The 17,221-nt window shown below is 37.3% G+C and overlaps 1 protein-coding gene across 1 annotated transcript in view; it reads left to right on the top strand.

The window, feature by feature from the left end:
* The window catches only part of LOC127448340 (kinesin heavy chain-like), a 43,643-nt gene that overhangs the window by 14,866 nt on the left and 11,556 nt on the right, over window positions 1-17,221 (top strand). Inside the window, exons 8-18 of the mRNA XM_051710787.1 lie at window positions 172-296; window positions 3,857-3,961; window positions 5,850-5,998; window positions 7,719-7,867; window positions 10,518-10,741; window positions 11,625-11,693; window positions 13,901-14,107; window positions 14,191-14,337; window positions 16,282-16,470; window positions 16,803-16,920; window positions 17,125-17,183. Of these exons, the coding sequence (XP_051566747.1) occupies window positions 172-296; window positions 3,857-3,961; window positions 5,850-5,998; window positions 7,719-7,867; window positions 10,518-10,741; window positions 11,625-11,693; window positions 13,901-14,107; window positions 14,191-14,337; window positions 16,282-16,470; window positions 16,803-16,920; window positions 17,125-17,183 (1,541 nt within the window). The remainder of the gene's footprint in view (window positions 1-171; window positions 297-3,856; window positions 3,962-5,849; window positions 5,999-7,718; window positions 7,868-10,517; window positions 10,742-11,624; window positions 11,694-13,900; window positions 14,108-14,190; window positions 14,338-16,281; window positions 16,471-16,802; window positions 16,921-17,124; window positions 17,184-17,221) is intronic.

The following is a 17,221-nucleotide window of genomic DNA, read 5'->3' as shown; positions in this document are numbered from 1 at the left end:
CTTTTATGAAGGATATTATGAAATTCCTCTGGAAAAAAATAATGGGAAAAATACCTCCGGAACCAAGACGGCTCAAAAAAGTTGGTGGACACTGTTGCACTCTATACACAATACTCAGTCACAATACTAAAGCACAGCACAAATCTAAATCCAAAATCCTCTCTCTGACAGATATGAATGAGCACAGCTCTCGCAGTCACAGCATCTTCCTCATCAACATCAAACAGGAGCATGTGGAGACGGAGCAGAAACTCTGTGGAAAACTGTACCTGGTGGATCTGGCTGGCAGTGAGAAGGTCTTGATTCTTTGTTATTATAAGAAAAAAAAAAGCTTAAAATCGGCAGTTAAAAACAGAATATGCCAGGGTAAAATAACACAAGGAATAATGTTATTAAGAAATGGTAATCTACCATTGGCAGTGCACATTGCTTTTTTTAAATACTTGGCAAACAAAGTCAAAGTCAGATTTATTGTCATTTTTATACATGGCAGATCAATAAACAAAGAAATGAGGCTCCTTTAGGAAACTCCAGTGCAATGTTTCATATACAGGTGCATCTCAATAAATTAGAATGTCGTGGAAAAGTTCATTTATTTCAGTAATTCAACTCAAATTGTGAAACTCGTGTATTAAATAAATTCAATGCACACAGACTGAAGTAGTTTAAGTCTTTGGTTCTTTTAATTGTGATGATTTTGGCTCACATTTAACAAAAACCCACCAATTCACTATCTCAAAAAATTAGAATACATCATAAGACCAATAAAAAAAACATTTTTAATGAATTGTTGGCCTTCTGGAAAGTATGTTCATTTACTGTATATGTACTCAATACTTGGTAGGGGTTCCTTTTGCTTTAATTACTGCCTCAATTCGGCGTGGCATGGAGGTGATCAGTTTGTGGCACTGCTGAGGTGGTATGGAAGCCCAGGTTTCTTTGACAGTGGCCTTCAGCTCATCTTCATTTTTTGGTCTCTTGTTTCTCATTTTCCTCTTGACAGTACCCCATAGATTCTCTATGGGGTTCAGGTCTGGTGAGTTTGCTGGCCAGTCAAGCACACCAACACCATGGTCATTTAACCAACTTTTGGTGCTTTTGGCAGTGTGGGCAGGTGCCAAATCCTGCTGGAAAATGAAATCAGCATCTTTAAAAAGCTGGTCAGCAGAAGGAAGCATGAAGTGCTCCAAAATGTCTTGGTAAACGGGTGCAGTGACTTTGGTTTTCAAAAAACACAATGGACCAACACCAGCAGATGACATTGCACCCCAAATCATCACAGACTGTGGAAGCTTAACACTGGACTTCAAGCAACTTGGGCTATGAGCTTCTCCACCCTTCCTCCAGACTCTAGGACCTTGGTTTCCAAATGAAATACAAAACTTGCACTCATCTGAAAAGAGGACTTTGGAACACTGGGCAACAGTCCAGTTCTTCTTCTCCTTAGCCCAGGTAAGATGCCTCTGACGTTGTCTGTGGTTCAGGAGTGGCTTAACAAGAGGAATATGAAAACTGTAGCCAAATTCCTTGACATGTCTGTGTGTGGTGGCTCTTGATGCCTTGACCCCAGCCTCAGTCCATTCCTTGTGAAGTTCACCCAAATTCTTGAATCGATTTTGCTTGACAATCCTCATAAGGCTGCGGTTCTCTCGGTTGGTTGTGCATCTTTTTCTTCAACACTTTTTCCTTCCACTCAACTTTCTGTTAACATGCTTGGATACAGCACTCTGTGAACAGCCAGCTTCTTTGGCAATGAATGTTTGCGGCTTACCCTCCTTGTGAAGGGTGTCAATGATTGTCTTCTGGACAACTGTCAGATTAGCAGTCTTCCCCATGATTGTGTAGCCTAGTGAACCAAACTGAGAGACCATTTTGAAGGCTCAGGAAACCTTTGCAGGTGTTTTGAGTTGATTAGCTGATTGGCATGTCACCATATTCTAATTTTTTGAGATAGTGAATTGGTGGGTTTTTGTTAAATGTGAGCCAAAATCATCACAATTAAAAGAACCAAAGACTTAAACTACTTCAGTCTGTGTGCATTGAATTTATTTAATACACGAGTTTCACAATTTGAGTTGAATTACTGAAATAAATGAACTTTTCCACGACATTCTAATTTATTGAGATGCACCTGTATAAGCATCCAAGCAGACATAAGACACAATGAGCTATATCTGCATATAGATATATCTGACAGTCAACATCTCTTACTGATTTATTTAAAGCACACACTGTAACCTGATGTTAGAAGTACAAAACAAACTGAGTATACCACCACAAGAAAATTATTACCAGGATGTGAGTTGTACATTCCAGAGCCTTTTACAATGTACAGTTGCGTAGTGAGAATTCAGAAGCACATGGGGGCTGCCATTTAAGAATCACATGGACTGTCAAATACTGCTTGCTTAATCTCAGTAAACTTTTTGTTATTCGACACGTTCACTCATGGATTGAATCAATCATGGCTGATTGTGAATAGTGAATTTCTACAATGGCATCTGTAACTGAAAACTATTGATTTTGAATGATGCTACATCCACACCACTAGGTGTCACTGTAAGTCCAAGATGACACAAACAAAAAGTTACTGTGTGCACCTTTAAGTAACGATGCTTTTGGGAAATAGTCCGTAATTCTAAGATGATTCATACAATCGTATTTACAATCCTCTTAGTCTTACAGTGCTTTTGGGGTGAATAGAACATGAGGAAAACGTCTATAATTTTTGAGGTCCAGAATTTTTATTCTACACTGTATATTTTCCCTTATGTTTACCATAGTTCTTCCATTGTTTAACTGTGGCATTAATGCCATAACCACAGGCAAGACCATGGATGGAAACTCCTTACTGTGATTTGGCCAGTGAAGTTCGTCTTTCTATAAAAATAATAATAAAAAATAAAAAAACACCTTGAAAACCAAAATGCACTCAAGTAGCCAATTTGCCATGAAAAATAAACGCCAAAACAAATGTAGAAACATTAACTACAACAGCAAAGTTTTTAATAAAAATGAAGCATAATAGATTCCCTCTGAAAGAATATTTAATATGATGCTGTTACATTTTTGTGATCGTTCACCTGGATGGATTTTATTAAGGGGGATGATATGCTTTTTTTTAAAGCCTTGTAATTGATGTTGGAGCATGGTACAGTGTTGCCTCCTGTTTTTCTCATCAGTGCTGTTTATGGCCTGATGTTTTGCTGTTTAGAAGTTTGAAATGTTTGAATTCCATAATGTTTTAAGTTAGAACATTTTCAGTAGAATTAAAATAGGTAGCTAAGTTGTGAGCAATATCGAGGTAAAAAGTCTGGTTGAAGCACTTATAAAGAGCATTCAGCCTGGTTGACGCACACTCCAGCATGCTCCACAGATTGGATAGTGCAGAGCGGATGCGACTTCTAGCGTGACACTTGCGGTAAACAAGAGTTCAGTTGACCGCAAGATGTATATCATTAAATGTGTTTTAAATTTTGCTTGGGTGGCTGCTGAAAGATTTTGATTAGATACGGGACGCAACATTTAATCTTTTAATATGGGACGGGATTGGTGGCAACCCTACCTGCTGCGCTGAGATAACAGATGTTGGAAATTTTATTTGAATATTCCATCCGTGTCCCTAAAAGGACCTTTTTTTCTTGTCTAAATTAACCTCCTCTACTGTGTGCTATCATTGTCTCACATTATGTTTAAAAAATGTCATTTAGGGATTTTAGAGTTTATTGTTTATTTAAATGAGAAATGATAGATGTTTCTAAAGATCTGTCAAAACTTAGTCTGGAATGAAAATGAAATATATAATATGAGTTAAGCTGAATGTTAAATGCTAAAAGTGCTAAATGTTGATGTGTAGGTGAGTAAGACTGGTGCAGCTGGAGCTGTTCTGGATGAAGCTAAAAACATCAATAAGTCTCTGTCTGCGCTCGGCAATGTCATCTCTGGACTCGCTGAAGGAACTGTAAGTGCACACACACGCATGCATATACTAATGCATGGCCTAAAATGAATTTCTGAAAATGGGGGAGATGACTCATATGAGGGGGATTTATGCACTTTGGTGGGGGAAACATTCACAATTTTGCAACAATCTTACCTAACTCTCACAAGGTGGTTGTTTTTCTCAGTGCTCACATCTAATTTTATTGGTGGAATGATTTTTAAAGAATATAGCCTATAGTATGGCCTCTATTTTCAGTAACTTGTTTCCCAATGAGACATAATGCAATCATGTGCTCAATTACATTGATGTTCTTGGTAGATACTTGCAAAAATCGACTTTTAAGAATTATTTAAACAGGCAGTTTAGTGTACTAAGCCAATACTCTCCAAGACACATTAAGCATATTTACAAAAAAGGGCAGTGTGAAGTTGAATGATTTGGACCAATAATTACATTGTGATTATTTTGAAAAATATTGTGATTGCGATTTGAATCACACTATTGTTATATACAGTGTGATACATTTTTAAATCCCCATGTTGCCACAGCTTAGATATAATTTATAAAAGAACAAAATGGCATAAAATTACATTAAATCAGCAGCTGACATGTTGAACAAGGTGTTAAAATAAAGTGATTCCTTTTGAGTCATGTTTCTCCCATGATTTACTGCCAGTAGGAGTTAGTCTGTGGGGCGTTCACACTTGAGTCCTCTTTGAAAAAACCAAATTCAGACCTCTTTCACATGAATACAAAATTATACAAATAAATAAATAAAACACAAATACAGACCAACTTTGTGATAAAGTCTTCTTTTTTTAATCTATTATATTATTATAATATAGATAATGATCTATTATACTATTAAACTATTATAAAATAAAACTTGATTATGATTCTTCTTTTTATTATTATTATCATATTAGTATATATTATACACATGCATATATCTGTAATAATTTCTTAAGCTGCACATAGCATTGCTATGCAGTCTCAAGCCTTTATTTTGGCAAAAAACTGTGTAGTCGAGTTCCAAAAAGGGTGAAATGATCTCATCTCCTCTTCTGGTCACAACACTTCTGTGTCATTAGATTTGCAGTGGCCAAGCACATTTATAATGACACCAATGCACAATTCAAGTAAATCTGGAGCGCTTTCAATACAATGGCCCAAACCTTAGAGCACATCTGTTCTGTTTATAGTGTATAACACAATCAGAGCATGAGATGGAATTGGTCTGTATCGAGCACAGAACTGCTCTGAGACTGCTGAAAACACTGAATCATGAGCCTAATGAGTGCTTGGTAGGTTGTGTTGTTGCTAGTGATGGGCGCTCTCAAAACTCCCCTTACAAAAAATCAAAAATTCTGACAAACTTGCCGAAAATTTGCCACTCATTATTTTCACATGCAAATGTGAAAATATTTGCATGTGATTCACCGCAAATGTTTGCCAGAAGTTTGCAGCTCTTCACTGGTAGTAGCGAACCTGCAGCATACCTTTGGCGACAATGAAGAATTTTCCGCAAAGCTCATTTGCATGTGAAAATAATGAGTGGTGAATTTGCGGCAAGTTTGTCAGAACTTTCAATTTTTTGTAAGGGTTCTTCACGAAGCTTCAAAACCTTTATGAATCTTTTGTTTCGGATCAGTGCTTCTGAGTGTGAATCAAACTGGCCAAAATATTCAAGTTTTGTTGGCTTGAATCTTTTTTGGCTGCGTATAGTATATTAGCATTATTAGCATTAACATTAGTGCTATTACATTCTAAGATGCAGAATGTAAACATGACAGATAACACATTATGTGCTGCAAAAATCTTGCTTTCAGTCATTATCGAGTGGTTCAAACAGCTTCATTTACATATCTTTATGTGTGTGTGTGCCTGTGTGTGTGTCTGTGAGCAGAAGACCCACGTGCCATACCGTGACAGTAAGATGACCAGGATTCTGCAGGATTCTCTGGGAGGAAACTGCAGGACCACTATGTTCATCTGCTGCTCCCCCTCCAGCTATAATGATGCCGAGACCAAATCCACACTCATGTTCGGACAGCGGTAACATACGTACACACTCATACACACACTCATATGTACATAACTCAGGATTTACACTGAAGAATTGTTGTATTTGAAAAATTTGGAAGATGTACAGGTATGTCAAGAAAACAAACAAAACTGTATTCTGTAACGATAAAAAAAATAGCTTATACCTGAAACTTTTCTTTTTCTTTTTCAGTCCCATTACTTGCTGCAATACAAAATCATCCCTGAAACATCACATTCCTTACAAAAATTCTGGCAAATTTACCACAAATTCACCACTGATTATTTTCATCTGCAAATGAGCTTTGCTGCAAACTCTTCATTGTTGCCACAGGTTTGCCACAGAGTGTTTGCCAGTAGCGGTTTGCTGCAGGTTCACCATTAGCAGTGAAGAGCTGCAAACTTCTGACAAATATATGTGACAAATCGCAAACTCATTTGCATGTGAAAATAATGTTTTTTTTTTGTTTGTTTGTTTTTTAATGTTTGCAAGTTTGCAGCTGGTTTGACAGAACTCTAAAAAAATATTTTATTCCCATCATGAATCATCATCATCTAACCTACAAAATGCACAGTAAATATGAACTTCAGACCTAACCCTAACCCTAACCTTATCAGTAGAACTGTAAATGCAACATCAACCTTTTTATTTGTTTTAATTATTTAGTACTCATGTAATAAGCAGTACTGCAAAAGTTACTCAAAAATAGTCCACTTCAAATGACTAATTACTACTAAAATTTTAGTCAGATTACTGACTTTACTGATTACTTTATTAAAAAGTAGTCACTTTAAAATGACTTTCTAAAACTTTCACAGACGCGTTTTTGATTTTCTGCTTAATTCAAAATAATGTCTATATTTCCTCCTATTCATTGTCACATGCAAATCATACATTCAGCACCATGTTTTTCTCCCTTACAGTGACTCATTAGAGGGTGCACACCTTCACACAGAAACACAAACAGATGTATATACTGTATGCACATAATTCATGTTTTAAATGTATTCTACATAAAAATGTAATTTTAGAAATGTGTAACCTATGTAATGTACTTGAAAGCAATTAAAGAAATATTCCGGGTTCAATACAAGTTAAGCTCAATCGACAGCATTTGTGGAATAACATTGATTGCCACAAAAATAAATTTCAGTGTTACACTGAGGCACACTGGAAGTCAAAGGGGCCAATTTTTTGTTAAAATACTCAACGTTTCAAAAGTTTAGCCACAAGGCGTAAACAATATGCATGTTAACATGATTTTAGCTTGATAAAATTGCATACATAAGCTAAAAATGTTCCCCTTTCACTTCCATTGTAAGTACCTTTTTTTTTTTTTTTTTTTTTTTTTTTAAGAAATTAATTTCTGTGGTAATCAACATTATGCCACAAATGCTGTTGATTGAGCTTAACTTGTATTGAACCTGGAATATTCCTCTAATTTATTTAAAGGTCAGTAACTGTAATCTGAAAAAAAAGGGCTAGGGTTAAAAACTACTTGAACTAAAATGCAGTTAGATTACAGTAACTAATAATTTTATAATAATCAGATAAAGCCAATTATGTAATAAGTGGGATAATGTACAGTCATCTCCACTTTAAAATTGATTAACCCAAATCAACGAGCTATTGTAAAATACATTACTTTTGTGCAGTGTTTTATTGAGTTCCTCATAAGTGCTCTGTCATTCTTATAGGTGATACTGAGAACTGTGTGTGTGTGTGTTTTAGTGCTAAGACCATCAAGAACACTGCATCTATTAACCTGGAGCTGACAGCAGAGCAGTGGAAGAGGAAGTATGAGAAGGAGAAGGAGAAGAACAAGAGCTTTAGGGACACAATCCAGAAGCTGGAGCTGGAGCTGAAGCGTTGGCGTAGCGGTGAGACTCAAGAGCTCCTCTCACCAGTCCACAGACACACTAATGGCTAGCAGTCTACTAAGAAAATCAACACACTGCAGGTCGTGAACCACTTTTGAATAAAAAAAAAGTCAAAAGGGTCAGCCTACACTCTCAAACTTCATGAAACCTCAAGTCTACATCAAATGTGTCATTTGTGACAGGGTCATTAATAATTTATTAGTAAAAAAGATGTTTATTATTTGAGTTGTAAATTTGTCCTCTTGGTTCTCTTGAGGTGGGACTACTTTTCAAGATAGTTGACCTTATGGTCTGAGTTTGCTCCATGTAAGCAGTGCTTTACAGATCAAGTCCCTTCCAGGGATCCCCCGTTTGTACTGTTCGGGTCAAATTTGAACCAACATAGGAAATGAATAGGTGAGACCATAACACAGAGCATTTTTTATCAATTTGTCCAAAAAAATAATCAGACACAGTGCAGAACACACACACACACACACACACACACACACACACACACACTTCAAGGTCAGATAAAAGTCTTTGTCTGCTCTCACTATTAGAAAGTTTATGCTTAGGTGTGGGAGCTGCACACCATGGTCAGGTTTGACTGTAAGCGTATTGCAAAATCTCCTTCTACTCAAGTGATTTTTTTTTTTTTTACAATTTTACAAATGTAAAAAGTATATATACATATATACATATATATATATATATATATATACACATACTGTATATTCAAACTAAATTGTTTTGCATCTCGGGTTCAGATTCAAGTCAGGACTTTGACTAGGCCACTCCAAATCTTTAATTTAGCTTCTTTTGAGCCATTCAGAGGTGGACTTACTACTATGCTTTGGATCATTGTCTTGCTGCATAATCCAGTTGCGCTTGAGCTTCAACTCATGGATTGATGACCGGACGTTCTCCTTTAGGATTTTCTGGTAGAGAGCAGAATTCATATTTACCTCAATTATTACAAGTCGCCCTGGCCCTGAAGCAGCAAAGCATCCCCACACCGTCACACTTGCACCACCATGCTTGACCGTAGGTATGATGTTCTTTTGTGGAATTCTGTGTTTGATTTACACCCGATGTAACGGGACACCAGTCTTCCAAACAGTTCCACTTTCGACTCATCAGTTCACAGAATATTCTCCCAAAAGGTTTGAGGATCATCAAGGTGTGTTTGGCAAAATTCAGATGAGCTTTAATGTTCTTCTGGGTTAGCAGTGGTTTTCGACTTGCCACTCTTCCATGGATGGCATTTTTGGCCAGTGACTTTCTGATAGTGGAGTCATGAACAGTGACATTTATTGATGCGAGAGAGGCCTTCATTTCCTTGGATGTTGTCTTTTGCATTTTTGTGACTTCCTGGATGAGTCGTCGCTGTGCTCTTGGAGGAATTTTGCAAGGTCAGCCACTTCTGTGAAAGTTCATTACTGTGCCAAGTTTTCTCCATTTGGAGCTAATGGCTCTCACTGTGGTTCTTTGGAGTCCCAGAACTTTTGAAATAGCTTTGTAACCCTTCCCAGACTGATGTATTTCAACCAACTTTTTCATCATAATTTCTTTCGACCTTGGCATAGTGTGCTACTGGGTGAGACCTTTTAGCCAACTTCATGCTGCTGAAGAAGTTCTATTTAGGTGTTGATTTGACTGAACAGGACTGGCATTTATCAGGCCTGGGTGTGTCTAGTCCAGCTGAACCCCATTATGAATGCAGTTTAATATATTTGGGGATTTAGTAACAAAGGGGGCAAATACTTTTTTCACACAGGCCCAGTTGGTATTGGAAAACTTTTTTTGCTTCAATAAATAACATTATCATTTAAAAACTGTATTTTGTGTTTTCTCAGATTGCCTTTGTTTTACGTTAGATTTTGTTTGAATTTTTGAAACAATTTAGTGTGAGATATACACAAAAACAGAAGAAATCAGGATGGGGCAAATACTTTTCAACAGCACTGCATATTTATATATATCCAATGCATTACTTGATAATATCTAGAAATTAAGTTTGTTACAACATTGGTTTGTAGGGATCAGCCATTGCAGGGAGCACTAAAGTCATCTATTTGTCATAGTTGTCATTTCATGTCATTGTTTTTTTTTTTTTTTTTTTTTCAGCAAATGTCATCAGAGACACCCAATGCATGACATATTTTGATGTTTTGACAATCTTTCAACTTAAGTAAGGATAACATAAAATGTGCTTTTTTATATGAACATGAATGGAGTAATCAAGTAATTTAGTGGTTGATAAGATCCTCTTTATTGAATACAATAACCACCCCCCCCCCCCCCCCCCCAAAAAAAAAAAAACATAACATAACATAACTGTTGTGTTTTTACTTTAGTAAAGATAGTGTATTACATTTCTTTCAAAAAATAAAATAAAATTGGGGGTTCCACATTTGAAGTTTGGAAAAGGGTTCTCTACTATTAAGTGTACAAGGGTTAAGAGTCATGTTTAATTTTAAAACAGTGTGATAGTTGCCTACTTTTAATATTTATTCACAGTGCTGCACAAAATATATGTGTAAAAAACAACAACAACAACAGAACAATCACATTTATATTGAAGTACAATGTCATGTGTGGTTTCATTGTCTTTGAGGATTGTGAGACAGACTGAAGAGTAAATGGATTGTGATGTTTTGTTTTGTAGGAGAGAAGGTTCCAGAGACAGAGCAGACTGATGCAGCTGATGCAGATGTGGTGAAGCTGGACAGCAGTGATGATGTATCTCTGGATAATGAGAGATCATCCGAGCGTCAGCATGACAGAGAGAGAGACTCTGACTCGACTTCTATTGTGGTGCGAATCTCTGAAGAAGAGAGGCAGAAATATGAAGAAGAAATACGCAAACTCTACAGACAGCTGGATGATAAGGTTACAGTCGGATTATTACTGATGTACACACACAGTCAAAATGATGTATGGGTATTTCTTCAACTACAGGCACTCTTAGCAAAGTGGATTTCTAAAGAAGTAAAGTCTGGTTAAAAACAAAATTCATGCACATGTATTTTTTATTTGTCTACTAACTATGTCCAACAGGGTTTTTACATGCATCACAGGAGATATACATCATTTTTGCGATTATTCCATGAAAATTCAATTTCTAGCACATCTTCTGTATTCTGTATTGTGTTTAATAGAGTTCTGTGCTGAAAATGATGCTGATGGAAATCAAATATAAAGTTTCTGAAATAAAATGCCTGATTATTTTTTATAAAATACTCTAATTAATAAATAATATTTTCACACTTTTTGCATTATTTGGCTAAATTAAAGCTTGACTGGAAATTATGCCCCATAAATAACTCTGCTCACAAGTGACATTTATTTAACTTGAATTTTTTTCAGAAAAAGACCTAATAAGATCTGATCATCAATAACTGGACTGTAACTGTCTTTCTTCTGGCACCGTGCACTTTAGCTGTTATAACTGATTAATGCCTGGTTAAATGTTTCCAAAACAGTTTTAATGAGATCTTCATATGAGAAATAAATAAATAAAGTTGACATCAGACAATGTTTTTTTGAAAATGTAAAAATGCAGAAAGTTTTTTGTGAGGGTTAGGTTTAGGGGTAGGGATACAATCTATAGTTCGTACAGTATAAAAATCATTATGTCTATGGAGAATCCTCATAAAGATAGCCGCACCAACATGTCTGTGTGTGTGTGTGTGTGTGTGTGTGTGTGCGTGTGTCTGTGTGTGTGTGTGTGTGTGTGTGTGTGTGTGTGTGTGTGTGTGTGTGTGTGTTATAGGATGATGAAATTAATCTTCAGTGTCAGCTGGTGGAGAAGTTGAAGGAGCAGATCTTGGATCAGGATGAGGTCAGTGCTGTAATGTTTGTTGTTAATTACCCTATATGTGAATATTTCATTTGACAGATTTTCACCTTTTAGCTAAAATAAATTCAACTATAAACAGATTACCATTCATCACAATACAGTATACAGTGCATCCGGAAAGTATTCACAGCGCTTCACTTTTTCCACATTTTGTTATGTTACAGCCTTATTTCAAAATGGATTAAATTAATTATTTTCCTCAAAATTCTACAAACAATACCCCATAATGACAACGTGAAAGAAGTTTGTTTGAAATCTTTGCAAATTTATAAAAAATTAAAAATTAAAAAATAAAAACAAAATCACATGTACATAAGTATTCACAGCCTTTGCTCAATACTTTGTTGAAGCACCTTTGGCACCAATTACAGCCTCAAGTATTTTTGAGTATGATGCTACAAGCTTGGCACACCTATTTGTGGGCAGTTTCTCCCATTCTTCTTTGCAGGACCTCTCAAGCTCCATCAGGTTGGATGGGGAGCATCGGTGCACAGCCATTTTCAGATCTCTCTAGAGATGTTCAGTCGGGTTCAAGTCTGGGCTCTGGCTGGGCCACTCAAGGACATTCACAGAGTTGTCCCGTAGCCACTCCTTTGTTATCCTGGCTGTGTGCTTAGGGTCGTTGTCCTGTTGGAAGATGAACCTTCGCCCCAGTCTGAGGTCCAGAGCGCACAGGAGCAGGTTTTCATCAAGGATGTCTCTGTACATTGCTGCATTCATCTTTCCCTCGATCCTGACTAGTCTCCCAGTTCCTGCCGCTGAAAAACATCCCCACAGCATGATGCTGCCACCACCATGCTTCACTGTAGGGATGGTATTGGCCAGGTGATGAGCGGTGCCTGGTTTCCTCCAGACACGACGCTTGCCATTCAGGTCAAAGAGTTCAATCTTTGTTTCTCATGGTCTGAGAGTCCTTCAGGTGCCTTTTGGCAAACTCCAGGCGGGCTGTCATGTGCCTTTTACAGAGGAGTGGCTTCCGTCTGGCCACTCTACCATACAGGCCTGATTGGTGGAGTGCTGCAGAGATGGTTGTTCTTCTGGAAGGTTCTCCTCTCTCCACAGAGAAACGCTGGAGCTCTGTCAGAGTGAACATCGGGTTCTTGGTCACCTCCCTGACTAAGGCCCTTCTCCCCCAATCGCTCAGTTTGGCCGGGCGGCCAGCTCTAGGAAGAGTCCTGGTGGTTCCATACTTCTTCCATTTACAGATGATGGAGGCCACTGTGCTCATTGGGACCTTCAATGCTGCAGAAACTTTTCTGTACCCTTCCCCAGATCTGTGCCTCGATACAATCCTGTCTCGGAGGTCTACAGACAATTCCTTGGACTTCATGGCTTGGTTTGTGCTCTGACATGCACTGTTAACTGTGGGACCTTATATAGACAGGTGTGTGCCTTTCCAAATCATGCCCAATCAACTGAATTTATCACAGGTGGACTCCAATCAAGTTGTAGAAACATCTCAAGGATGATCAGTGGAAACAGGATGCACCTGAGCTCAATTTTGAGTGTCATGGCAAAGGCTGTGAATACTTATGTACATGTGATTTTGTTTTTATTTTTTATTTTTTTATTTTTTATAAATTTGCAAAGATTTCAAACAAACTTCTTTCACGTTGTCATTATGGGGTATTGTTTGTAGAATTTTGAGGAAAATAATTAATTTAATCTATTTTGGAATAAGGCTGTAACATAACAAAATGTGGAAAAAGTGAAGCGCTGTGAATACTTTCCGGATGCACTGTAATTCTTGTGGAGGACACAAGACCTAACAGTATAATTCTTGTGCCTTTATGCCGTATTAAAGCAATAAGTCACTCAAGGCTATGCATGACATTGATTTAATAAAAAAACACTGATACAAATATTATTTCACCAAATAAATCCAACTGAGAACTGCTCACTCCTGAAACGATCCTAAAAGCCCACAGCAGGTAACTCAGTAGCACAGTTGTTACATCGGAGAGACTTGAGGTGGGTGGATGGGCAACACAAAAACTACCCAACACTGAGAAAATAACCCACGAAAATGACCCAACAGGATCAACCCAGCATTTGGGTAGAAAAAATAACCCAGCATTTTTTAGAGTGTGGTAACACATCCTTGAGTTTCTTATTGCTTCTATAAAATGGCGGAAATGCAACTAGGTGCATGAAGATAGAATTCAGTTGTGCATCTGTGTGTGTTAAAGCTGTTGGCATCCACGCGTGGTGATAGTGATAAGGTGCAGACGGAGCTTGGTCGCTTGCATACAGAGAGTGAGAGCGCTAAAGCAGAGGTGCGTGAGGTGCTGCAGGCGCTGGAGGAGCTGGCAGTGAACTACGATCAGAAGAGTCAGGAGGTGGAGGAGAAGAGTCTCCACAACAAACAGCTCGCAGAGCAGCTCAGCCATAAGATGGTGATCATTGTCACATCATACAGCCATAGATATGTGCACAGAACGTGTTCATGGTGTGCTCAAACTGCTTCTACTCTTTCCAGGCCAGTCTGATGGAGCTGGAGGCAGAGCTTGCACAGATGCAGGAAGTGAGCTCACAGCAGAGGAAGCGCATCGCTGACGTGTTGAACGGGCTGATGAAGGACCTCAGCGAGTTCAGCACCATCGTGGGCAATGGAGAAATTAAATTAGTAAGCCAAAAGACAAACCAGGCGTTTGTTGTCTAGAGCAGAGGTTCTCAAACTGTGCTTATTTACACCACTAAAATATAAAAATTTACTTTTTTTATTTCTAATTTGTGTGTCTAAGACATTGATGCGTAACCAGCAACATCTGGTACTGATTTCAAATTATACAATGAAAATTGAAATCAGCAACGTGATCTTATGTATTACACTTTTTAGGTTCTGATCCAGGCTTTCAAAGAGGTGACAAGGATTGTTTTTTTAGGGCTATCAGAGTTAACTTGTTAACTTAAGATATTAATTAAATACGTTTAATGCAATATTTCTTTACACACTTACTGAATTTGATTTTATTACTGTTTCATTTAGCAATTTTGTCAGTGATATTTTTTAAATAGAAATTAGAAATAAAAGCTATCAAAGATAATGTTCTATGTAAAACTGCTTTGTTATGATTTTTATTGTGAAAAGCGCTATACAAATTTGAACTGAAATACACATTTCACATCTTACATTTCACATCTTACACATCTAACAGTACTCTAGTAGTGTGTAGAAAAAAGACATGATGTTAACTTAATATAAAGTAAAATTTTAATAATTTGCTTTGGCTTTAGTACAATAACTTTATAAAAGACAATTATTTCATTTTAGAAACAACATGTTGTCTTTATAATATCATGCTTAATATTTTGCTCACACAGTATAAATGGGTCTTTATACATGAAAAAATGTAACTGTCTTTGTATTTTAGGAAGGGGGTCCCTCACAAGGGCTTTATCATACAGTATTTGGGGGTCCATAGCAGCAAAAAGTTTGAAAATCCCTGATCTACTCTGATTATTTTAAAAATAGGAAAGAGGAACATATTTTATTAACTACCTTCATTAATAAAACAGAGAGCCGTATATAATGGACTTCTAATTCACTTTTATTTCCGACGGAGGGTGCAAATACAGCTCAACATTTATTTGTGCATGGTACCAAACTAATTTACAGAAACCAAGCACCATGTGCTTGATATTTGTGGAATGTATTGTGAGCTTTCAAAACAATAATACAGTTTTGGTACCCTTTGTTAAGAGGTTCATTTATACCCAATAACTCATTTACAAATGCATTATAAATCATTGATATGCAGTTATAACAACATGAATTAAAGGGTGACTTTCATGCAATACTTTCCAAATAGGGAGAAAATTAAATAACACTTATTCAACATTAGTAACATATGAAAATGTACCTTCATGTAAAGCGGACACATTTGAACACATTCTTTTGACATCAACGTGACAAGAAAAGTCACAGCACAAGTGAGTCAAGACATTACATAATCCATCCTCTCACTCTCACTACAATAGTCTATTTTTGCTCCATTGTGATTTAAATCATGAATTAGGACATTTATGTGTTTGATTAATGTATTTAATAAGATTTATAACGTGTACGTTAAAATGCTCACTATTTGGCAAGTATGCGTGAAAGCCACCCTTTGTAGTCACGTTGTTATAATCGCATATCAATGAATTATAATGCATTTGTAAATGAGTCATCATTAATCAACCCCTTAATAAACCCTTAACAAAGGGGACATTAAAGTTAAGTGTTATCTTTCTGATGACATACTATAATGGGACAAAGGGTAATCAGTAAATTGCTGTGAGAATGGTTAATTGCAGATTTTAGAATATAATGTTGTCTAATTATAAGTACTTTTTTTTTGTAATCTTATTTCATAATCCAGATTGTATGTAGTCCATTACCACTCAACACTGTGCGTAACCCACATTTTAAATTTGGCAATGCTCGATGCAAACCTCTGTCAAGTGTTGTTTCTCACTCTCTGTCTGTGTGGTACTACTGTATCAATACCATGCCTGGTAGTTATAGAGGCAGTGTCTTTGTACATGATCACTCCATTATTCTCAGGCTCTATCTTTGTGTGTGTAGCCGGTGGAGATCAGTGGTGCGATCGAGGAGGAGTTCACCGTTGCACGTCTCTACATCAGCAAGATCAAGTCGGAGGTGAAGTCGATGGTAAAGCGTTGCAGGCAGCTGGAGAGCATGCAGCTCGAGTGTCATCGCAAGATGGAGGAGACCAGCAGAGAGCTGTCCTCCTGCCAGCTGCTCATCTCACAGGTGTGTGTGTGTGTGTGTGTGAGTGAGTGAGTGAGAGAGCTCATTTCATATAGTCCCCATGCTCTTTTTTAATCAATACATCAAGCTCAGTGTTTATTCAGATATCAGTGAGACAGATCCAGGAATGATGGAAATGGCTGACCCCCTGACCTCCAGCTTGATTTTCTTTGTTTTTTCCACAGCCAAGTCAGCATGGACAGATTTGCATGACTCTTTGATCTCTCATGTTCCTGTGGGCACAAATCTACTATTTGAATTCTGCTGTGTATTATGTATGGCACTAACTTTGTTTGTGTGTGTGTGTGTGTGTGTGTGTGTTTGTGTGTATCCAGCATGAGGCAAAGATCCGCTCTCTCACAGAGTACATGCAGAATGTGGAGCAGAAGAAGAGACAGTTAGAGGACAATTATGATGCTCTCAGTGAAGAACTTTACATGCTGCAGAACTCAGGTAACACACACAAACGTTTATCTAAATGACAACATATAAAAGATTTCTATTGTTTTTATATAACTATAATTAACTTGACATAGCATTCTATAAGCACCATGTTTATACTGTAGCTAGAGATGCTGAAAACCAGTGAGAAATACGCACACACACACACACACACACACACTGCTGTATTAATGGTGCTGCATGTGTCTCTATCAGAGAGTCATGGGACAGATGTGGACGGAGGAGAAAAGGCAGACAGAGAGGCTGATGGGAAGGTAAGAGTCATTTATACATCATAGTTCCTATGGTCATA

Source organism: Myxocyprinus asiaticus, chromosome 11 (assembly GCF_019703515.2).
Source record: "Myxocyprinus asiaticus isolate MX2 ecotype Aquarium Trade chromosome 11, UBuf_Myxa_2, whole genome shotgun sequence".
Classification (NCBI taxonomy): domain Eukaryota; kingdom Metazoa; phylum Chordata; class Actinopteri; order Cypriniformes; family Catostomidae; genus Myxocyprinus; species Myxocyprinus asiaticus.
This window is presented reverse-complemented; position numbering and strand designations above follow the sequence as displayed.